This window comes from Paroedura picta, chromosome 13, assembly GCF_049243985.1.
Source record: "Paroedura picta isolate Pp20150507F chromosome 13, Ppicta_v3.0, whole genome shotgun sequence".
Classification (NCBI taxonomy): domain Eukaryota; kingdom Metazoa; phylum Chordata; class Lepidosauria; order Squamata; family Gekkonidae; genus Paroedura; species Paroedura picta.
Genome location: NC_135381.1, coordinates 2307865 through 2332138, shown reverse-complemented (window position 1 = coordinate 2332138; position 24274 = coordinate 2307865). Strand labels below are relative to the sequence as shown.

At 45.5% G+C, this 24274-nt stretch overlaps 1 protein-coding gene across 19 annotated transcripts in view; it reads right to left on the bottom strand.

The window, feature by feature from the left end:
• Window positions 1-24274, bottom strand: part of CLIP1 (CAP-Gly domain containing linker protein 1) — a 77163-nt gene that overhangs the window by 25996 nt on the left and 26893 nt on the right. For 11 of the 19 annotated variants that reach the window (XM_077308553.1, XM_077308554.1, XM_077308547.1 and 8 more), the window contains 13 exons: window positions 22588-22785; window positions 21915-22018; window positions 20270-20330; window positions 18619-18651; window positions 15237-15341; window positions 11618-12562; window positions 9949-10065; window positions 8603-8660; window positions 7912-7995; window positions 6936-7092; window positions 6177-6342; window positions 4765-4980; window positions 570-2855 (listed from right to left, as the gene is read on the bottom strand). In XM_077308553.1, coding sequence (XP_077164668.1) covers window positions 570-2855; window positions 4765-4980; window positions 6177-6342; window positions 6936-7092; window positions 7912-7995; window positions 8603-8660; window positions 9949-10065; window positions 11618-12562; window positions 15237-15341; window positions 18619-18651; window positions 20270-20330; window positions 21915-22018; window positions 22588-22785 — 4530 coding nt within the window. The remainder of the gene's footprint in view (window positions 1-569; window positions 2856-4764; window positions 4981-6176; window positions 6343-6935; window positions 7093-7911; window positions 7996-8602; window positions 8661-9948; window positions 10066-11617; window positions 12563-15236; window positions 15342-18618; window positions 18652-20269; window positions 20331-21914; window positions 22019-22587; window positions 22786-24274) is intronic. The other 8 variants (XM_077308551.1, XM_077308560.1, XM_077308552.1 and 5 more) reach the window with 7 other exon arrangements.

The window sequence follows — 24274 nt, the reverse complement described above, 5'->3', positions numbered from 1 at the left end:
GTGATGGAACGGCCCAACGTTCCATTCTGTCCTCTGCTGGTGGTGAAGGGCCCTTTGTGAATAAAAAGATAAAATAGAGATTGCCAAATCTTCTGCTTCATTAACTTTTACTAGTCATTCTTCTTGGAAACTACTGCCTTATGTCCAATTATAATTATATAAGCTTAAGTGGTTGAATGGCCAGGGCTTGAATTCCAATGAAATGTACATTTTTAACATTTCAATTAAGATTGGATCTAATAACACATCAATACTTTTCTGCCGGTGTGCTGGCTCCTATGGATTTAGGAACCGGACTTTTTATTCACAAAATTCTCTTGCAACCTTCAGCAACTGCAAGGCCCTTAAAAGTAGATGCGATTATCCTTCCTGCCCACCCAGCTGCGGCGTTTAACTGTGGTTGGGGGGGGGGGGAAATCTCTTAATTAAATTTGATGAGAAACACATAATTAAGAGGGAGTTCAGACTGAGGTAAGGTGCTGGATCATGCAGAATTAAGTGCAGACAGTAAAATTATCAGGGTTTGGTGTTAGTAACTGGACTGGACTGGTTTTAACAGTGTTTGATACCTCAGATCTCTGTGTTACAGCCTGTGTCTGCAGACTCTCCATTTCTTTCAGTTTCAAGACAAGCTCATCTTTTTCCTTCTGCAGTTCCAGGTTTTTGTTCTGAGACTCCAAGAGGCTGGAGGACATCTCACTGTTAGTCTGCGCTAAGAGCGTTACTTCCTTGTGAAGTTTATAGTAGTCTTCTGAAGATTTCTCCTTCTCTTTCAAGATCTCTTCCTTTATTGAGACCAGGTTCTTCTGCTCTAGCAGCAGCATCCCGTTCTCCTGGAGAAGCCTGGTGCACTCCCGTTCGGAGGTTTCGTGGCTGGAACGCAGATCTTCTAGGATCTTGGACACACCGCTGTGCAGCTCCTGCAGTTCCGCCTTTGATTTTGTCAGCGCTGCAAACTCACTCTTGAGTTTTTCAATGTTGGATGCAAGTCGGTCCGTTTCAGCACTAAGGACCTCCTTTTTCTTCATGATTTCCTCTAGCTTGGATTCGGATTTTAACTTCTGTTGCTTCAGTTCTTCCCTCTCTGCCAACAGCTCCCGGGTCTGACACGTCAGCTGCTCTTTCTCCCTCTCTAAGAAGCTGACATTGCTCTGAAGCTGCATGTTCTTCACCACCAACGACTCCTTCTCTAGATTCCTCCCTTCTTGTTCAAGGGTCAGGCTGTCCTGCGCCCTCTTGAGCTCTTTGCTTAACCTTTGGCACTCGTCTTGCAGCCGGTTCTTCTCTTGGGCCAGGAGCTCCTTCTCTGAAGAGCTGTTCTTAAACGAAGCGGCCAGCATCTGCTTTGCGTGGAGCAGAGTGGAATACTCATTTTCCAGGACGGTTTTGGCACTCTGAGTCTCTTTCAGGATGGTGGACAGCTCACATTTGAGGCTGATCAGCTCTTGGGTTTCTTCCATCTTCTGGTCCAGCTCTCGCTTCAGAGTTTCGACACTGCCCTGGAGCTTGGCTTTCTCTTGGGTCAGCATTCGCTTGGCCGAGATGTCCAACTCGTGCTTTCTCTTCAGGTCGCAGAGGGCCTTGGCAGTGGACTGCTTCTCTGCTAAGAGCTCTGCGCATTTGGCCTCCAGGGCGGCCTTTTCCTTTGCAGCGCTCTCGTTCTGTTTCTTGAGCTTTGTGCATTTCTGCTGAGCGAGCTCCTTCTCGGTGCTCACCTGGCTTAGCATCTCATTTAACGTTTTCTCCACGAGGGCTGAATCTTCAGAGAGTTTTGCCAGCTTTTCCGAAATGGCCTTGTTTTCACTCATGAGTTCTTCCCTCTCGCCCAACAGCCTCCCTTCGGATGAAGCCAGGGTGTTCTTCTCCTGCATCAGCTGGATGCACTCCGAGTCGGTTGTTTCCCTGCTGGCCTTAATCTCTTCGAGCAGCCTGGAAAGACTGGCATGGGAGGCCTGCAGCTGCGCATTGTCTTTGGTGATCTTTCTAAGCTCTTTGTTTGTCCCTTCTAGATTTGCCTGCAGGCCTTCTGCTTTCACGCCAAGCCTCTGCTTTTCTTCCAGAGCCTGCTCCAGGCTTTGGCGCAGCTCTTCCTGACTTTTCAAGAGATCCTCCTTGTCCAGCTGGAGATCCTGGCTGGTCTGCCTCAGGCGGTCCACCTCCCTTTTCAAAGCCACATCTTTGTTTTCAAGACTCAGGTGTTTTGCTAGCAGCGAGTCCCTCTCCGCAGCCAGGGTCGCGATCTCTTGGAGGAGCTCCTTTTGGTCTCTGGACATGTCTTCGTAAGAGTCCTTCAGCTTCTGAATGACGTCATCTTTGTCTTTGAGAAGGGCGGCATTTTCCTCCCGGAGCTTTCTCTGACAGTCTTCCAGTTCTTCCCTTTGGCTGACATGCTTCTGACACTCCTGATCCAGGGCAAGGTTATGGGCCTGGAGCTCCGTCACCTGCTGGAGAAGGGTGGCCTTTGAGGTGCGCAGAGCATCGTTCTCACGAGTGATCTTGAGGAGGTCATCTTGGGCTGCCTCTACTTCCAAGAGCAACTTGCCTTTCTCCGAAAGCAGCTCGTCGGTCTTTGCCTTTTCTTGCCGAGTTCTGCCCTCGGCTTCTTGTTTTTCCTTTAAGATTTTTTTGTTCTCTAAGTTGATTTCTTCGTTCACTGTCCAAAGCTTCTCCTGATCTTGTTTTAACAACCCAACTTTGGACTCCAACTCTACAAGTTTTGACAACAAGGAACCTTTCTCTAACTTTAAAGCATTCCCCTCCTGCGCCAGGCACTCTTTCTCTGATATCAAAGCCCTCATCTTGTCTGACATTAGTTCAATCTCTTTTCTGGCTGCCGCTAACATAGAGGTTAAGGACTACGGGAACAAAGGTTGGGGGGAAAGGAAACAAAAACAAGAAAGTGAAGTCAAGCAGACTAGTGTGAAATGTGGATTAAAAGCACAACTATTTTTCTCTTTAAATAACAACATGTGTATACTGACACACAACGCCGGGCTCAAGAGCTTCTAGCTTCCTTTTTATGAAAAGCAAAAGCTTATCATGGACTACTGGAACTCTCTCCTCTCTTTCTTTACGAAGTTGTTTCTTTTCATAATAAAACTATTTTATTCTTTTAAGCAGCTTGGTACTCTGCTCTCTTGCGACAGGCAAGGCTGTATCAGGGTAGCGAGGTCCAAGTGGGTGTACAATCCTACTTCAGTTGCACTTACTGTGGCAAACAAAGAAGTGTGACTGTGAATAACGGTCCCGTGTAGCCCAGAAGACCGGCTTCTTCCCACAAGATAGCAGAAGCCTATGTGGGTTCAGCTTGCTTAGGTGATAGCCGATTCCTATGGCACCTTTGCGAAAGGTAGACACAAATGACCTGCAGCAGGAAACACTGACTGAACCACTACAAGCTCTGGATTACAAACAGCTGGACTCTAGGAGGCCTTCTAAACATTTCACGTCTCATTCCCAAGCTGGGAGAAATGTCCTCTAAATTGATGGGTTCTGCACCTTTCCTGTAAGCATTTGGCCAGCCAGGCTTCCCATGGGTTAACTTGAATTGTCCCCAATAATTAAATGAGCCATCCCTAAAGAACTGAAATAAGAAGAGCTGGTAATCCAAAACATTATGAAAATGTTGCATTCAGAAATGCAAGAATTCCACAATGGGAGCATAAAGTGGAACAAGTCAATGAGGGTCGTAACCCAAAATGGTATCTGGTGGTAAATCCATTCTTCAGTCTTATGCTGATAATCTTTATTGAGCTGTTAATTTTTGTCAAGAGCCTTCTATCTTTTTCTTGTTGCAACAGCAAATAAAAATCACTGCGCATTTGGGGATCAGCTCACAGCACTTTTGGCCTGTGTGTCAATGTAAACATCACATCTTTAGCTACAGAGTAACAAAAATGCAAAGCTCAAACCACTTAACGCAATGGATGGGAGAAAACAGAAGGAACAACGTGAAGGAAATGCCATAAACATATAAATGGAAGCTGTTCAAGTTGTGCTAAGGGCAATGCGGAACAAGAATGCAGGAAATGAAGCAATAATGCCCACCACCTCTGAGCTTCCTTTGCCACTTAAAATGGAAGAAGGAGTCTTTAAACTACTGAACAAATGCACAAGGTTTTATAAGCCCGATAGCTACAGGCTGGCAGAATGGGAAATTGTCAAGCTGTGAAAGATCTCTAAGGCTAAGAGCTGCTTCTGAAAAGTGTTGTTTCTCCTTGGGTTTTGAGAGTCAGCACGGAGCATCCCAGGGGGTTAGGATCTATTAGTTCCTTCCTCTAAACTGAACCCACTGGAGGAAGACTTATTGGAAGGAAGTCATAGGATCCAGACTTATGTCTTTCTCTGCCTCGACTTTCTTGTTGCTGAATAATTTTATAAACCACCCAAACCAGAAAGCAGTCATGTGAAACACTGATAAAAGCCTGTTAGGCAACCGTGTGTGTGTGTTTGTGTATTCCTGGGACCTGGGGGCCAATGGGAGAGTGCTAATTCCAGAATGTTTTGTGCAGAAGTCATTCATGTGGTTGCTTCCTACCGTCGATCAAGGGATGCTTGTTTCTTTGGGCTCAACAAAAGTCTTTCGGACAGGGTACCAGACACACCAATTCCCTACGTATCAGCCACGGACAGTCATAGCCCCCCCCCCCAGCTCAATGGACCTCAAGCATCCATTTTCATTAGCTGAATTTAGTGGGCATAAACAAGCCAGAGAAAGGAAAGGTCCCACCCTGCTTTGGCTACCTGTTTCGGAGCGTCACGCACCTTTGCATGCTCGGCTTCCTTTTTCAACTCCTCCACCTGTTTTTGCAACTTGCTGCTTCTTTCTTGTCCCTTTGCCAAGCTCTGCTCTGTTTCCTGAAGGTGGTGTTTGAGCTCTTGGAGGGCTGAGTCGTGCTCGGCGGCATTCTCAGACCGCGCCTTTTCATACGTTGCCTGCAATTCCTTATACTGATTTTGGCTCGCTGTGATTTTCTTCTCCTGCAAGAACAGACGGAGGCTAGATTGGACATTGCTGGAGGAAAGGGCCCTGCTCACACCCTACACAGACAACCACAGTATCTGAATAAGTGTGCATGCACACAACCGCTTCCACCCAGAATGAAACTTTGTTGGTCTGAAAGGTGCCCCTGGACTCCAACTGCGCTCTACACACAGTTATCACGGGGTCAACTAATGTTTCTTGCATCATAGAACTGAAATAGGAAAACTGTGCTAAATGTGGGATGAACACAAATAGGACCGTTTAAACCTTTTAAAAATTAAATTAATTAATTAATAAAGCACAGAAAGCAGGTTCTTGAAGCAAAGCTGCTATTCCCAAGAGATGGGGCTTCAGAATAAGGCTTTTCAGCTGGAATTTCACATTGTATGTACCTCAGTCACACAAAGGATGAACAGACTCTAAACTAGTATATTACAATCCACCCCCCGCCCCCTGGCCCATGCTTGTGGTTTCTGGAATTTGTGGTTATATGTCAAAAATGTATGAGGAGTTGAGACTTTGAAATACCATCAGTGATGGCCTGAGACTCAGTGAGAGAGCCTCTGTTTGGCACGCAGAAGGTCCCAGGTTCAATCCCCGGCATCTCCATCTCAAGGACCAGGTGAAAGTCCTCAGCTGGGGACCCTGGAGAGCCACTGCCAGTCTGACTAGGCAGTACCGACCTTGACAGACGGCTGGTCTGATCCAATAAAGGGCAGCTTCAAGTGTGTTCAAGTGATTGCCTCCATGCTAGGCATGGCTCAGCCATTTCTGTTCTGCAATCATCCGCGTGCAGAACAAGGCAGTGGTTTCACACGTATGGCTTTCTACATTGTCCATCAAAATCTAGGAATTGTCTCCTGGGTGGACAAAACCTTAGTGCATACTAGAAGTCCTGCTCAGAAAAGGGTTAGCTTGCTCTGCAACAGCACCTTAAAAGTTTGGCTCCTTTGTTTTACAGCTGTTCTATTTCTCCCCTTTGCTAATTATATCTTGATCATGGAGGGGCCACAAGCATTCCTAGAACACTCCTTTTTTCAGAAGGAGGTATTAATTCCTGCCCTTCTCTTTGTGGCCAGAGCAATTTCACATTAACAGTCCTTGTGCAATTATAATCACATTAAAAAATCCAAACTATTCTGGGCAATTTCCTCTCTCTGCAACCAACCAGCTTTCCCACAGTGGCTCTTACCAGGGTGCTTAATTTGTTTTGTAACTTTCTCATTTCGGCCTGATGGTGTTTCTGTGCGTCTTGCTCCCTTTCTTCAGCTTTACGTGAGGCTTGCTCCATGTCCTCCTGCAGCTGAGCAGCTCTTTCATGGGCCTGGGTGAGCTGGAGGTGAAGTTCCTCTTGCTGTCTAAAATCGACACAAAATGCATGGCTGTAACCCTGCAGGTCTGCACTTCAAAACAACTCTTTATGTCAGGGGTGGCTGAATGATGTCTCTCCAGATGTCCGTGGACTACAATTACCATGAGCTCCTGCCATGCTGACAGGGGCTCATGGTAAATGTGGTCCATGGACATCTGCTGAGTCTCAGTTTAGCCTCTTGTGACATATGGCATGGCTAAGAGATCTTTTAAAAGGTACGCTAAAGCAAATCCAATGACATAAGCTGGTTTTTCTAAAACTATATGAAATCAAGAAGAAATAAATTGGGAAAGTCTCAACTGAGACTCTCAAGAGAGTGAGGGGAGCTGAAAATGCCAAGGTGGCGCCAGTGGGTAGAGTGGAGAAGAATGTCAAGATTAGAGATCTGGAAGACCTGGGTTCAAATCTCCACTTGTGCCATGGGTGACCCTGGGCCAGGGACACGCTCTCACAGCCTAACCTACTTTGCAAGATAAAATGAAGGAGATGAGAATAATAGAAACTACTCTGGGTCCCTGCAGGGCAGAAATGAATTAAGCAAATAAAACAAACCAACTCTCCACATGGGAGGGGGATTACTTTTCTTTTGACCGCAGCTCATCATTCATCTTCATCAGCTGCGAAGAACTGTCTCCCGATGATTTCATTATTTCTGCAATATCATTTTCAAGTTTGGATTTGGCCTCCATCAGCTGCTGTTCTTTGTCCTCCCTCTCTTTCAATTTCTTCTCCAAGGCTTAACAAGAAAGGAAGAAGAGTTTGTGTGAGGAAATAAATGGTACATTCAAAACAACAGACCACAGACCATGAAAAGTATCCCAGGAGAGGAAAAGCATCAGTAATACAGGCAAGGGAGCAGAGGAGAGTGATGAGGGGAAAGTTTATTTATTAATTAATCGGTTTATATACCACCCCTCTCAGACTCGTCCTATCAGGGTGGTAAGCTTTCTGATCTTGTCTGCTAATCAAAGTAGTTATGCCTAGAGATTCAAATATGGAATGTAAAGGAAGGTGTAAGATCTGTCCCCATCAACGTTCTCAAGGAACCCACTTGGCATTAGTGGCAAAAGCAATACAAAGCTCAGGATTATTCTTGTCGAAACTGATTTGATAGGCAATACGCTGAACAATATAAGCCCCGAAACCCCACCCCCAACTGGCAACTGCGGGATTCTTCTGTTCCAAGGAAAAGCATGCGAACTAGTCTTGTGCCCAGGTGCACATGAAATAATGACATGACTCAAGGGCAGCTGCACCAATAGGTTTCCAGTTGCCCTCTCCCACAGTGCCTGGGAATGAAGTAAGCAGAGAAATAGGGCATGACTTTGTAGCAATCGGCCCTGCTCTAGGGCAGTGAGAGTGTGAGGAGTGTACATATGGAAGAATCTGAATTTAATAAGTCACTGTCAAAAGCTACAATTCATTTTAGCTGGATTTCACGTGTAACAAATTATGTTATCTATGAATAACTCACAAATACAGTAACACATTATTTTGCAGTGCGGCAAGCAAAAAAGATGCAAAAGGTAATATTATGACCGAGTCACTCCCTTACTCTTCAAAGAAATCCTTAGTTGATCTAGTTCAGACGACATGAGTACAAATCGCTGCTCTTTTTGGTTTAGTTTCTCAACAGTTTCTAAAGGAATGAAATGATAAAGTTAGGGGTTATTTCCACTTTTCTAAAGAATTATTTATTAGGGTTTTTTTTTTAAGTCCCCACTCACCCAGAGAGTCTCGCAGTGACTTACAACAACCAGACGACACCATGATAAATAAGTTAGAAGCCAATACAATCAGATAATACGCTCCAAATATGAATATACATGTTTCAGCACCATACAGTAGTATCAAACCAACCCAGAACATGCGGTTAACCTCTAAAGGCCAACCTAAAGGATTTGGCCTTACCAGCCCCCCAGAAACTAAACAGTCCTGCAGGACACCTGTGCTATCTTGCATGCATTTCACAGGGTAGAGGCTATCACAGAGAAGGCTGTTCCCCTGATAACAGCTAACTGAACCATCCCGGGGGTGGGCACCTGCAAGAGGATGGCTGAAGGGGTACAGGTGTTATAGGGAGATAGACAGGCCTGTAGGTAAGTAGGGCCCAAACCATTAAGGGCTTTAAAAGAAGTTTCTTTATATGTAGTATAAGACACTTAAAGGTCTTCTGTGCTCCTCGCCCCCTGCCAGACACGTACAGAAACCTACAAACATTGTGAAAAGTAATTAAGGACATCTACCTTGCATAGATTTTTGTACAGTTTCTGCTTCATCTGCAGCCTTAGTAAATTTTCCTTTCTAGGAGAAAAGAAGAAAAACAGGCATGTTGAACCGTGAGGCATAAACTGTCAGGGTGGTCTCTATCCTACTGAAGCTAGTGCTGACAGTTTTCCAGGCCCACTTGACTTAATTGCAGCTTAAAAGAGCACCCCAGGTTAGGCCAGGTAAAAAGAGACTGCTCCTCTTCTGACTCACTGCATATGGACATCAGCAACAATCTGAAAATTAAGAACCCAAGAAAGACTGATCACAGCTCGCTGGAGAAAAATTTCTGGATAGGCAGAAACAATTCTGCCGATGTTGGAAAGGTTTTTAAATAAACCTGGTCCCAACAGTGATTAAAATTTCTGTGTGATTGAGACAGGAGTTGCTGGTCTCAAAGCCAACAGAGATTATCTCATCTTAAGCATAATTTCCTTAGGGCCCATATAAACCTTCTGCATAGAGCTCCTCTCCTCCAATCCTTTCTCGTGAGACAGGAAAGGAAACCACTTATTTTATTTCTGTTGTGTCATAAGTATGCCACATGGCTTTGCAGCTCAGATCAGGCCTCTGCAGGGTTCTGGGCTGCAGTAAACTATCCCCACTTCTACCATGCTTGGGTCCAGAGTCTTTAAAAAAATGTTTAAACCCTCAGAACTTTGACTTAGAAAGGTGTCCATGAGTCTTGCCTATTCAGTGCTTTTGGGGCACGATGGCACATTAAGAGATGTTTAGGAGAGAATGATACAGCTGCAGAACTCATCAAGGCAAGTCCATCTTGGTGTTTCCAAAGCTGTTTGAGCCACACCATAGACAAAGTACGGACAATGCCTAAATACTACCGGCTCCATGTTCTGAAGGCAGCTGGAAGTATTTAAATCCTGTATCAGCAACAGAATGAGGCTGTGTGATTAAGTTAAAAAAAAAAGTCTTAAATCATGCCATGGCTTAATGCCTAATTGAACAGTTCGGATCAGTCCATTCTATGAATTTTCAGGATAGGATGCTTTAGATGCCCAGGAAACCTCAAATCTTTGCCAGAAAACAGGAGGGAATATTTGGATCACAATCCCTGAATGCATAAGAAAGGCATTAATGACTGACCAGAAATCATCAAGTGGTGAAAGCACCTAGTCCGATGTTCAACACCCGCAATGGGGACAACATTCCAATTTTAAAAGAAATCTGTTATTTGTCCCACTTCGTTGGGATTCACGATTGCCTAGGCAAGAATCCCCGCATCTGAAGTGGTCAATCATTTCCGCCCTACATGCCCACCAAGCAACACCCAGAAGGGTGCACACCACTGCCAGTCGTGACTTACCAGCTCCAGAAGTTCCTTTTCCAAAGAGTCTTTAAGTTGATTTACAGCACCCAAGTTATGCTCAAGCTCAAGCAGCTTTTGCTCTTTCCCTTCCAGCTCCTTGTTCAGATTAGCAGCCTAACAAGGATGATCGGGTGGTGTAAAAATAAAGTTACAAAAGGAACAAAAGAGTGGTCTTTTTAACTGGTAAATTAAAACAAAACCAAAACCAAAAACGTTAAAGTATGGGGTGAAAATAAGCAAAACATCCATAAACTGAAAGGAAGTGGAGTGTTAAAGGAAATCGCTTGTTTTGTTCATAGAATTAATTGGTGCCTCAGGAATCTGTCTGGGACTGCAGTTTTAGTCTTTTGTTAAGAAGCAGGCCCCGTGGAATTCAATGGGGCTCCCTGCTAGGGATTAGGACAAGAGCTGATCATTCTTTGGATCACACCAAATGCTTTGTTTCTCAAGCAGCAGGCCCTCCAACATACACAACTGGAGTTGTGCTCAACAGCACAGGTAAGGAACAACCTTTGAGTGATAAAGATTCAGCTCAGATTCCGTTCAGGAAGAGCTCCAATTCCAAGGAGTTTAAAAGATGACCAGAGGACGTAACTTAAAGAGAGGCATACAAAAATCTAGTACGTATGCACCATAGGAGGAGATCTGGCAAAGAGGCATACAAAGTGCATTTGGTACACAGCTACAGCACTTAGTCAGGCACGCCATTAACTATTTGCAAAAGCATCCTTGCCAAATTCTAGGAAACAGCCAACCATCTGTCAGCAACTGGGCTAAGGGTTGGTCTGTTGGCTACTCTCTCCCAGATTTCCACAAAGTTAGGCAGTGCATGCCTCAGTGCTTCACTCACCAAATAATTCTGTCTCATTTTCAGCTGCAAGGAGGTCTTAACTTTTGGGGTTCTGTTAGCGAGGCAAGAGTACCAAGAGGGAAAAAAACTCTCCACAGCTGAAGACAGCTCTCGTGGCACAAAAATTAGTTTCCAAAGATAACAGCAATGGCTTAATTTTGGAGGAAGGAAAACCAAATGGATTTTGATTTTGTAAAAAAGATGGGCTTGTTCTTCTCCAGGCTTCTGGCAACCCTACCAGCATTTGTCCAATTAGTAAAACTGCCAGTGGTAGCAGCTTAAGGACTAGCAACATTTGTGGCCGGGTATGAGCTTCTGTGAGTCACTGTTCACTGCAAAGAAGTCAATGTAGTGAGTTCAGGAAATCCTGGACCCCTAGAGATTCAGGAGCATACATGGCTTTACAAAGGGATTAGACAGAGTCATGGAAGAGAGGTCCATCATGGGCTACTAACCACACTGACTAAAGGGAACCTCCACATTCAAAGGCAGTAAACCTCTGATATCAATAGCAGGAGGCAACATCGTGGGAAGGCCTAAGTCTCTAGGCCTTCCAGGGCAACACACTGGCCACTGTGAGAGACAGGAATAGATAGACCTCCGGTTCGATCTTATGAGACACACAGATCTAAAGTTCTCCAGATGATCTGCATATATATAATTCATATTTTGCATGCATGCTTGTGAAAATCTCATCAAATGATGCATACTATTTCATAATGCCTTTTCTTGAAGGAATAAAATACCTCAATAACATTATCAAATTAAAATGAAAAAATGAAAAACGTAAATGAATGGATGAATGTCAGTACAAACCTGGCTACTTTCATTATTCCTTTCGCTCTCTAAATCCTGAATCTTTTTCTCAGCTGCCTCGAACTCCTTCCTAAGTTTCTCCAGCTCCAGTTTACCTTCTGAACAGGCCTTCTGAAGAGCATCAAGGTCCAAGAGCTCTGCTTCAGCAGCTTTCACCTTTGCTCTGAATTCATCGATCGCCTGGGCTTGTTCATGGTACTTGGTCTGGAGGCCCTCCAGCTCTTTTACCTTTATCTCAGCTTCCTGCAGCTTGTTTAGAGCATCTTCCATTTCCACCAGATGTTGATCTTCCGCACTCTCTAGTTTGGTCTTCAAGGTTTCCAAGCTTCTCTCCTTCTCCTCGGTGACCTCCAGCAACTTCAGTTTCAGAGCTTCGATCTCCTTCTGTTGATGGGATCTCTCGCTTTCTTGCTTCAGTTTCAGGCTAGACGTTTCGTTCTGATGCTCCACTCTCATCTTTTCCACCTGGGTCTTGAGCTCGGCAAATTCAGCCATCTGAGCCCCAACCCCTTTGCTGAAAGAGGTTTTCAGCTCTTCCATGGCTTGCTGGTGTGAGGCTGTAGTGGCCAGTAGCTTGGCTTTCCACTGCTCAATCACTTCCAAGTTCTCGTTGTTGGCAGCATCCAGCTTTGCTCTCAGCGATGTGCTCTCCTTTGCCATTTTCTCATTGGATGCCAGCAGGGCTTTGATTTCCTTCTGATGAGATTCTTCGCTGATTCCAAGCTTCTCCTTCACTGTTTTCATCTCGTCTTCATGCTCCTTCCTGAGCAATGCCATCTTTTCTTGCAGGGTGCTGATTTCTTGCAACAGGGAGAGAGAGGTGTCCACGTTACTGACGGGCTTGCAGGATTCTAATCTGGCTCGCAACTCCATCACTTCTTGGGCTCGCAGGACCAGGTCTCTTTCCAGTTCCATGATGCGAGATTTCTCAGATACAGTTGCCACCTAGGACCGAGAGCATAAAAAAAAAAAAAAAAAAAACAGAAGAGGGAGATATCACTGTAATAACATGTAGCAGTTAGAAAGTTTGGAGGGATAGATTGAACACCGTTGATCTTCCAGGCCTCTGGAAGCTGGCACTGGTAATCTAAAGCTAAAGTCCTGCTCTTGGTGAGACGGCTAATGGAACACACTAACTGCTCGATTCAAAGTGATTGAACAAGCATCTGGAACAGCTTAATAACCACCATTTAATTAAAAAGTCCTTGTTTTTAAACGCAGCCACAGTCCTTAAACGGATACCAAATTAAATTTTAGCTCCAGCTGAAATGAAGTTATTTGGCTGAAGCAAGTGAGAAGTAATAAGCTTAAGACTACTCCTTGTGCACCTTGTCAGGGATTTGCAGAATCGCTGGTTTTCTTTAAAATTCAGGTGTGTTGGTCTGAAGCAGCAAAACAAAATTTTCAGTCTGGTGGCCCCTTTGCCAACAAAATTGAATTCTGGAAGTGTGCATGCGCGTGAAAGCTTATACCCAGAAGTAAACTTTGTTGGTCTTCGAGGTAACCCTGGACTCAAATGCCGGGTTTTTTAAAGTGATCATTAACAAATGGGAATAGCTAGATGGCTACTTTCTATGAACTTCATGTTCTGAGTACAATCTTTTATGTTTCATGGAATAGATAGACTCAACACTTTCAAACCAAAGGTAGATTGCGTTGACTGGAATCTGAGGCAGATCCTTCATATGTTCCTCGGCCTGTTTCTGCCTTTAAGAAACTGCCATTTTCCTTTACAATTTTAGGTAGATATGTAAAACATTCTCAGCTGCACGCCAAACAAAAATTTAAAGCGTACCCTCAGCCTCTTAGAGGAGAGCTGTGAAATCCATATATTGATGGAGCTTTTCATTCCAACCCAGTTCAGAAGCTGCATAAACCAGTGTGGTGAAAGCTACAGAGTCATTTCTCCAATTTTCTATGAATGTGCGGTTCTCCAGACGGGAGTTGATTCATGAGCAGCTTGAATAAATGACAAATGCTACCAGAAGGCTGGCTCTCTAATCCAAGCAGAACCTAATACCCTCCAGAGAATAACTGGCAACCATTTATCAAGGAGAACCCAGATGTTAGGCAGACCATTTCCTCAATTTTATAAAGGTCACTGTAGTGGGGGGAGGGAATGAAAAAAAGCCGACAACTGTGCGGATGTTTCATTCTAATTCTGAGCTGGAATTTGGCTCCTGGCTTTGGGTCTGCAGCTGAGACCGGAAAACTTCACTCTATTTCCTCTAATTCCTTTGAATCCGGAGGAGTGCAACTCTTCCCCTTGACCTCTGCAGGATTATTAAGCAGCAAGTGATTTTACCACAGCCAGGACACCATATGGGGTCTCTGAGATTGCTGCTACAAAAATCCCAGAATAAAAGCTAGCTAGGTCTCTTCCTCATAGAGCCCTAGTTAAAAGAAAGATTTTTTGAGTCCCTGTGACTTAGGCAACTGTTCATCTATACATATATTCTCTCTCCTTACCCTTTTGGATTTATTGTGAGACTCTGAATAAGGAACACGTGCCCATATTCTGGTGCTGACACGTCTTCATTTGGAAGGAGAAAGATCAATTTTAATCATGGGTGTTATGGGATGCCAAAGAAAGTTGTTTAGATCACCTACATGTCACAAGAGGTGTGAATTTTATTTATTCATTTAAATTTATAGACTGCCCTCTCCACTCAGGTATTTTGTATCGTAGGGCCATGGCATTTGAGCAGTTGACATGGACTCAAAACTAAACAGTTCTCTCCCAAAGCAAAATGCTACAGTGAGTTGTATTGGGTATAAAAACAAAGATGGCAGAGGCCTACTGGGCAGACTGCAAGGGGAAAAGGATTTTTTGCAGGCTCCAGAAGGCCTGAAATCTATCTAGATTTAGAGAACGCGCTGTGAGCCTAATAGCTGCTCCGAATACACTGGCACCAAGGAAAGGATATGCTTGCTTCTGGACTGGCTTGCTCGAAACCTGGCAGGACTGGGGCCACTGCAATCATGTGCTGCTATGGAACAAGGCCAGGAGGAATAAGCAGAGCAGCAGCGCGTGGCACACCATGCATGAGCACGGACTAATTGAGAACTACATAAATATGCTTTAGCGATGCCAGCTCTGGAGGGGCCTCACGGGAGCCTCTATGACTCAATAAAACTCCCCAAAGTAGCCATAAACGTATGGAACTACCCAGTTATTGCGGAAGTCTTTCCTTAGGATGACGGATGGAAGAGCTGCCGCCAGCTTGAGCGTCAACGCTCGTCTTCAGCAAGCCACTGTTTTGAAGTCAGTTGAAAAGCAACAAATCAATCAAACAATTATCCAATGAATGCCGAGATGGAGATTCAGGGTATTCCTGGTTCCTTCAGGTGAGTTTTTGATTATTCTCTACGCTGTTTTTCCTACCTCAAGCACCTTACCTTGGCTCTGCTGAAGATAAATAACTAATTTCAGTCAAAAGGCTAAAATGAACGAGCAGCTTAACCGGGCCCAATATCCATGTACCTTTGTCTTTAACAGTGTAATGGTAGCAGGAGACCAGACCCGCAGGTTCTCTTCCCCCAGACAGCTCCAGCTGCCAGGAGCCGTCCCCGTCCCGAAATTACAGGTCTTGTTCATTTAAACAGCAAAATCCATTACCCTAGTGTCTTCTAACTCCCTCTGGAGTTTGTCAGCTTTGGTCTTTTCAAAAAGCAGGCTCTGTTCAAGCTCCTTAATGCGGGCATGCTCCAGTTTGGTCTGCGTCTGTTAGTAAAAAGGGAAAGGAAGAGAACACAAGAGTGCCACCATCACATGCCAGCACAAGAGGAAGGAAGAGCCACATGCAGGCCGGGCCACCGGGGGTCTTGTCCCAGTGACGAGCGGCAAAGAGGCAAATGGGGCAAAACAAAGAAACCAAAGAGAAAAACAATAAGGGGCGGATGAAAAAGAGACGGACTCAGAAGCGGACCACACGACTGGCAAAACTGAGAGAAGAATGACACAGACAAGGAAGAACGGACAAAAACAAAAAGGTGACGAGGTGGACATGCAGCAAAAAGTTACTGATCAGTGCGTGACAATTATCAGCACAAATTAGAACAGTTAGTGCTTCGTAAGATGCTATTTTGTCCTTCGGCCTCCTTGCGGCAAATACTGAACGCTTGTGGATACCTGACTCCTAGTCAAATATAAATAAATAGAGGCCTGTAGAAGCAGGAGCAACGCTCACTCTCTTTCTAGCTTAGGGTACTCTCATTCAGTTTGTCCGCTTACCAACGGTGCCCTCCTTTGCTGGCTGTGCTTCCCTGGTTTCAGGCATTAAGACAGGAGGCAAATTGCTATGTCACTGAAACCAGGAAAACAGACCCTGAGAACATCAATTTCACCTTCTCAGGTTTCTCAGTGACTTTCCTGGGTGTTCACAGAGTGCTTCAAGTAATCTGCTAGCAACAGATGAAGAGAAAGACATGCTTCCACACACAGCCAGAGGAAGGTTTCTTTGGGCACGGATGTCAAGATTCAAGAGGTTTGTCACATTAGGAGGCACAAGCCCACTGGACACAAGTTCACACAGCATGCCTCTGAACCACCATCGTACAGAGTCTTGTCAGAACAGCTGCTCGGGACCAAGAAGTGTCTCAACATCTAGACCGCTAAACAGCAGTCAGGTTCCCCCAATAGGCTCACAGAGCAATGAGTGAGAGGTGGGGCCCCGGGGCGTTCTGTGGGAGGCCATTTCTGGCCCAGGCCTCTTTTCTGTGGCTGACACTTAGGCACACCTACTGAAATTTAACATCTCTGTGGTGGCAAGCGGGATTAACATCCTGACACTGGAACACGAGGAAGACTTCCAGAGTCTTGCATTCAAGAAATGTCGAGAGAGTTCAGTGTCTATTTGCTTTGGGACTAGCACACCTGCCAAGCAAAGGCACCTTTTGGGTGTGACCTAAGCATCTTGGATGGGCTTTGCCTTCTCCTGAAAGGGCAGCAGTGAGAGAAGCCACCTCCACAAAGCCTCTCTTCTTCCTGGCCAGCCTCTGACTCTTTTAAGGAGCAGACTGGATCTGAGGATGCCTGAGAGTCAGCCAAGTGGCAACTGCTCAGAGGAGGAGGAGAGACACATATATTTCACTGTGCGGATCCACCTGCCCAAGACAAAGGAAAGACAAGCTCACACAAACATTTCGAGTATACCAAACCGAGAGTGTGAGCCGGCCCCCAGTCTGTTTAAAATATGGGCTGACGCCTGGTCAAGAATGAACTCCCAGCGTAACACATGATTGTCAACGTCTCGTGGAAGGGAACTTCCTTGAACAAAGAGAAACTCTGCTAGTCAACTAGGGAAGAGTTCTTTGGATGAGGCACAACACAAACAAGGGGAGCAAGAGGGATGAGACCCCAAGGATGCGCCTGACTGGCCCTTTCCCCATGGCGCTCAACAAAGGTGAGACCCTCAAAGCGTCCTCGGGGCAGCAATGCAGCCACAGGCCATCTCTGGTGAGAAAGACGGAGCCAGCCCTTGACTCCACGGGGCTTGCATGAATCAACCATCAGCGAGAGGAAGAGAAGACAAGACTTCATCTCTCGGGATTTTTCTTTTGCTCACAAGGGATTAGGCTCCTCGTGGTTCGCCATCTCAAGACTGTTCAAGCAAGTTAACATTTAGAATGGAACTAAGAGCTTTGAGTGATTTCATACCCAAGCAAGAGTGGGACATCATTTCTGTTTGCTCTAATGGCTGGTTTAAGAACTATTTCCCCCCCAGTTTCAATATCCAGACTCCCATTTTGCTTTTAGCAGATATCAGTCGGCAAAAGGGATGAAAAGGAGCACTGGATTGTCAGAAAACCTGCCCTTGCATCTCAGTCCCTTCCAAATTATGATGGGAAAGTGTAGGAAAGAAAAGAAAAATCTTCAGTTACCGACTGTAGACTAGGAAACACTTAATGAGGCAGTTCTCATTTAGTCTCTGTCTCCTCGGCTCTGCTGGTGTCTCTTCACTAGCAACAGTTTTCACTGGTATTTTTGCTCCCTACTCCTTTAGGCTCTCAAGGTCTACATCTTTATGTCTGCACAGAACTGCCCGCTCTTGTTAAGGAAAAAGGGAGGCCCAGCATATAAAGAGACAGGCAAATGAGAGTCCAGAACACAAAAAAGGAGACAGGTCACATGCAGATTTCATTCCAGGACACCATGCGCCTGATTTGGAAGAACAGAGGAGCCCAAGGTCATGGCCAGGGCTTTAGCAAACACAACACCTCAGAGTGCAGAGAATGTCAGGATTCAGCATTCTATTTTGCATTGGAGCAGGAAGAAAAGAGGCAGCCAATTCTTTTCTATAAATCTTTTTGAGCCAAAATGGACTGCTCTGAAATTCCATTGACTTTTGTATATTGGAGTGGCAGAAGACATTTGTTGTCGTGTTGTTTACTAGGCTGTTAAAACTCTAAGAAATGAAAGTTGTTCTGCCAACCCCCTAAAATTAGACACAAAAACCAAGGAGGATTAACGTCTGCTCTATGTCTCTTTCCTGTTTGGCATCTTTCTCTTGTCAAACAATGTCGTAAAATGCTTTTAAATGAAGCTGAACCATAACCAGTTCAGGCTCCTGAACTTCCAGGCACTGAACACTAGGGGGAAATCCTGGGTCACCAAGCGGGGTTTTGCAGGGGCCATGTGACTTAACTTCTGGTGCTTTCCCACAAATCACATTTCACACCTCAAGATTAACGTAATTAATCTTTGCAGAGCTATGGAATTAATAACTGGACAACTATATAAAAGCACAACAATTTTAAAAAAATGCAGAATCCCTTTCTTGATGGACGTTTGCAGGGTCTCCTGCTTACACCTCTCCCTCTCTCAGGTTGAAACGCTGCAAATGCCTTCAAAGCTCTCATGCACACGAACGGGAAAGTTAATGTCCCAGCAGCCAATTATGTCATTAGTGGTTTGAGTAAGTTGTCAACAAATGTTTTATTGGGTAACTAATCTGTGTTAAGGGTGGGGAACGTCTCCACACATTGCGATGTCCTCTTACATTCTCAGGTTCTTCAGGAATCTGCTTCTTTTGCTATCGGCAAAAATTAAAACAAAGAGAGTTCATCCAACGGCTTGACGCTACGGCTCAAATACAACCACACAGGAGGCAAAGAATCCGGGGCAGACTGACTCTTCACTGCGCTGCACGTGGATTTTCACAGTGCTTTTTCTTTCAGAAATGGCTGTTGCCCCGCCCCTCCCCAACCTTGCAACAAGTCCCCAAGAGAGCTACCTGAGACATGGGGAAGGAGGTGGGCTGAGCACGTTGGGTCCTGCTGGTGGGAAGTCAGCTGGGGATGGAGAAGACTTACGCACCAATTTCTGTCCGTGTGCTCTAAATGTTCAGAGAGGCACTCTAACAGCATAAGACAGCACCGTGACAAAGTGGTTGTCATGCAATTATATGGGCGTGGTATGCCTGCATGTGTGAGAGCAGGGATTGGTTTGGATGATCTTTTAGTAAAACCTGAAAATAAAAGGAGCGTTTGCGTGAAAGGTCCTTGGTACAGCCCTTACGTAAGGCTGACATGGCTTCAGCCTAACTGCTAATTTTTCCTGAAATGTGTGCTGCACCACATGTGGGTCAGCCACAATCACTCTCTGAGTGATGACGAGGGAGAACGGTGATGCCCTTTGCGGTGGAAGCAGGACTGGGAAACCCAAGTGCTTTCCACCCATTAGCAAGCCGAAACTGTTTTTTTTTCTTTATTTCCCCTCTGTACTAATAGAACAAAAACCATATAATTTGAAAAAAACGAATGGTCCGTGAAGTGTCCAGATAAAAAGGATGGAATACTAAAGTAAAACAGAACTAAAAGATGACATTAACATGGAACAGAGAACGCAAATGGCTGGTACTTCCAGGCCACCCTAAAATGACGTGTCACTTTTTTTCGCAACTCAGTTTTGAATGTACATATTGCTCACAACATGGAGATAAAGCATCTCCCTAAACAGTTCTGTTTTTAGAGTGAACAAGGGCATGTTCAATAAGCTTCAAGGTAGCCACCTTTATCCCACAAGGTCTACAAAACTGGCAGTGTTCATGCTGGGCTTCTCCTCCTCCATCAAAACCCGCAAATCAACCCATGTCTACTGAGTCTGGTGAGACATGGGCATTAGGAAAAAACCCAAGAAGATGCTCAGAAGGTGCTTTTGATAAGCAAAGTGCACTTAAGCCAACACTCCAACAGAATTCCTTCTGGGAAACTTGGTGAGGGAAAAGGACAGTGTTTAATATAAATGCTAATTGGCTGGAGTGTCCTTGACTAGCAGAAGAGCCCTGACAGGGCTCTGGTATCAGTTTCAGGAGGGATACAGTTATACACTGCGAGTTTCATAACTTAGCATTGGATTTCAGGTTGGCAGTTTCCATGAGTACTTTGGAAATGCTTTGGCAAAGCATTAAATAGAACAGTTAAAAGACAGGAGAGCTAAGCTACTTCTCAAAGTCAGGAAAGTTTCAAAGTTTGAAAAGCGGCCTACAGAGCAAAATATTCCAGAAAATGAGACTGTGGCATCAGCACTTGGTCTACACATGGCTGAACTGTCACCATGCAGGCTAAATCCTGCGTTTTTACTCACTTAGGATGAGCTGCTAGAATTACTTGCCTTTCGGCCTATTACCAAGAGAGCTGGAAATATTTTACCTCTAAGTCGCCTTTGGTGATGGACTCTTCTTCTACCCGGAACTGGAGGTCTTCAACCTTCCTATGAGGGAAAAGCGAAAAAACAGAGAGTTGGGCTTGACCAGTTGCTCCATCTTTGATTAGCTGGGAGAGGTACCAGGTGGCAGAAGTTGCAGGGTATAATGGGTATTCTATTTCCTTGCTTCAATTATACCCTCCCCCCTTTCTCCCCAAGGGAGATGCAAAAAAGCTGGCAGCACTCTCCCCTTCTCCATTTTATACCCTGAACAAGTTTGGCTGAAAGTCTGGAACTGGCCCAAGATCACCCAGCAAGCTTCCATGGCACAGGGAAGATTCAAACCTGGGCCTTTCAGATCCTAGCCCCAGGAGTGGCCAAACTGTGATGCCTATGAACTACAATTCCTACAAGCCTCTGCTCGCATAGTGCTGGCCCTGCTCGCATAGTGCTGGTAGGGGCTTGTAGCCCATTGATATCTGGAGAGCCAGTTTGGCCACCCTTGCAACACTGCCCTACGCTGGCTCTCTTGTTCCCTGCACCACTGAAGGTGCTGCTGAGAGGAGGAAACGGCAGTCAAGTCCAGTTTATCTTAGGATAAACAACTTCTCAAACAGACCCATCTCAGCAAGCAAACTTGGGAGAGTAAAGCTGTGTTTCCCAAATGTAGGGCATGGAGACTCCATTTTAAGTCTGCTTTGCTCAGTGGTTTAACTTCACTGTTTTTTTTCCACCTTCTTCTAGGCTACTAGTAACAAGTTACAGTTCACTTGGAAGCAGGGGAAATACTAGACGACCCAAGCAGTGAGCATTTCTTGAGCTGCATCATGCCAGTTCAGTTCACATGCCCTAGCCAAGTACGGCTGTACTGTTAGGTTGCTTAGCAACCTGCTCAAGGTGAGCTCAAGGCCAACCAGGGACAGAGTTAAAGTCATCCCCAAACTGGAATTTCAATGCCAAATGCTCAAATGCCATGTAAAATCTCTATGATTGGATTATCCACTGAAACTTTCTGAACATTAGTCGGAGATTGACAGAGCAGATTTTAGATGTGCAGAATTATTTCTGTGGTTCATCCTCACATACTTATACGGTAGACTCTACAAATATTCCGGTCTTACATTTACAAGGAAATGAGATAGACCCAGGGTCCATCAGAGACACAAACTGGGTTCATAGCTAATCTTCCCACCCAGTGAATCCTGGGAAATAAAAGCTTTAAAGAGGGCACAAAATCCCCACTGAGAAAGAGATTGGTGCTCACACAAAACTACAAATTCCATGACAAGCATAGTAGTATAAAAACCAAATTTAGATAAGTAGCCATGTTGGTCTGAAGAGGCAGAATGAAATTTGAGTCCTGGGTCACTTTTAAAACCAACCAAGTTTTATTCAAGGCATGAGCTTTCACGCGCAAGCACTGGCCTTAAAGGTGTCAATGGACACAAACTTTGTTCAGTATAAAAACCAGAGTAAGATTCCTGGGCCATAACAGCAGAGAGGGGTTTTGAACCTAATCACCTTGGTTCTTACTTTTACCCCTCCATTTCCTCAACTTTTCTTGATGAGTAAAAACATTCCTTCCCCCCCCCTTGAAAGACCAACACACGCTGTTCTGCAATAGTCCCCACCCACCCCAAGTTAGCTTACCTCCTCTCTTCCTCTAACTGGTTAAGCAGTTCTACTTTCTCTCTATCAGCCGCTTCCACCAAGGCCCGCAGCTGGTCCATCTTCGCTTCCATTTCAAGTATGCGCTGGTGGACAAAACACAGACAATTAGACAAGTCATGAATTTCTTAAAACAGAGTTACACCTGATAAAGGCTGATTTTGTGGCATGCTGTTCCAAGAGAGAACCAAAATGGCTTAGTTCTTGTTTGCAAAAGGAATCCCAAACACGGTGCTGGGATCTGCTTGTAACTGTGATGTAGTGTCATGAAACTGGGCTGTCTTGCAGCTGAAGAACTGTTGGCCAAGGACAGAATGTGGAGAGGAAAGTTGGGCAGTAAGGAATAACAGAACCACTTAGCATGCCAACTTCTTTTGAAGAAGAAGCAGCACTGGTTTTTAATACCTCGCTTTTCACTGCCAGAAGGAGTCTCAAAGCGGCTTGCAATTGCCTTCCCTTCTTCTCCCCACGACAGACATCCTTTGAGGTGGGTGAGGCTGAAAGAGTTCTGGTAGGACTGCTCAGTCAGAACAGCACTATCAGGGCTGTGATGAGCCCAAGGTCACCCTTCTAGCTGCATGTGGAGGAGGAGCGGGGAATCAAACTCCCCGAGTACAGCTTCCTGCAATCACAGTTCCATCAGTTGGGGACTCACCTGATCATGCCCGTCTCGTGCCAGTGCCAGCTGCTGTTCTATTTCCCCAACGTGACTGGTAGCCTTGGCAACCTCGGCTCTTTCCAAGTCCCTCTCGGCCAGGAGCTGCTCTATATGCTGCTGCTTCTCTTTCAGGGCCTCCTGCAGAGCGGTGGTGCCCGAAATCTTTCTTGCGTACCGTGAAGATGTTTCTGTCAACTTCAAGGGTGAGACAGGCATTTTCAGCGCCCAGCTTAACGTCAGAAGCATGATGTATGCTTTCACTCTGCATGCACTACCAGTCTCTTAAACCAGGGGTAGTCAAACTGTGGCCCTCCAGATGTCCATGGACTACAATCCTCATGAGCCCCTGCCAGCGATTGGGGAATTGTAGTCCATGGACATCTGGAGGGCCGCAGTTTGACTACCCCTGTCTTAAACCACGAGGAAAGAACCAGAGAAGCTGTAGCTTCACTTCTATTCCCTAGCAGATTTTGTAGGGTGGGACAGGGATTGCATGAGAATTATTAGCATCATTTTAACCCCCCCCCCCTCCACCTCCTTGGAATTGGCAAGCCACGTAAGTTTTGCACAAGGCAGCCCTAGCAGAGACTCTTTTGCCAGGGCAGAGAGATGCACTTCTGTCTCTTCAGACGGGTGGGCAAGTTAAGCAGAAGTTCAAAGTGCATAGATGTTTTCCTGGCTCCCGCCTTGTGCTTGGACCGATAACCTGAACCACAGGAAGCAAGAGAAAGGGACTCTCGGGGACTTTGGGGCCATTGCTGGTGCCTTCCTTGTAAACTGCGAAGTCCGACATTCCCAACTGCTCTGTAGGTTTGGAAAGGTGGGAAGTGGAGCAGGCTGCAGAGAAAAGGAAATCCGGGCTAGGGTTTGAAGAGGCACCTTCTAGCCATTTGCCTTGAAGAAGTGTATCTGGAACACGAGGAAAGGCAGAATAGAAGAGATTGCTTCACACAGGATGCATTTTAGGATGCACACCTGGAATGTTCTAAGTGAACACTTAAATACAGCCAAATGAAAGCAGTGTACATGTCATAGAATCGCAGAATCATAGAGTCGGGAGACCTCCAGGGTCATCTAGTCCGACCCCTGCAGAAATGCAGGAAATTCACAACTACCTGTCATACAGGCAACGTGGTCAGGGAACCGTGATGGGATGCTACACTTTACTGACTGTGCATTGCAGCAACTACAGGTTTGCCTGTGCTGAACAGATTCAGTGACTCTTGAATATTCCTGCCAACAGCACTTGTGATCACTTCTGGCTCTGCCCAGGCACAGCAGACAAATCCAATCAGGTGTGCAGCCATGTTGGTTTGAAGCAGCAGGACAAGTCTGAGCCCAGGGTCCCCTTTTAAGAGCAACAAAGGCTGATTCTGGATAGAAGCTCTCACAAGCACAATACGCTTCCTTATACCTGGGATGACTTTGTTGGTTTTAAAGGTGCCCCTGGACTCAAACTTTGTTAAACAGGTACAATGGGGAGTGGCCTGTGTTGTTATTAGCACAGTGACGGGAAGCAAATGCAGAGACACCACCTGGGCGATCTTGTGGGGAGTCAGGCCAGCCACATGGGAAGTGGGAAAAAAGAGAGGCATCGAATACCAGGCAGGGATAGTTGGCAACTACTACAGCTTCCTGCTGTTATCCCACCAAGAATGGGTTTGGCCCAGCAGACAGCCTGCTC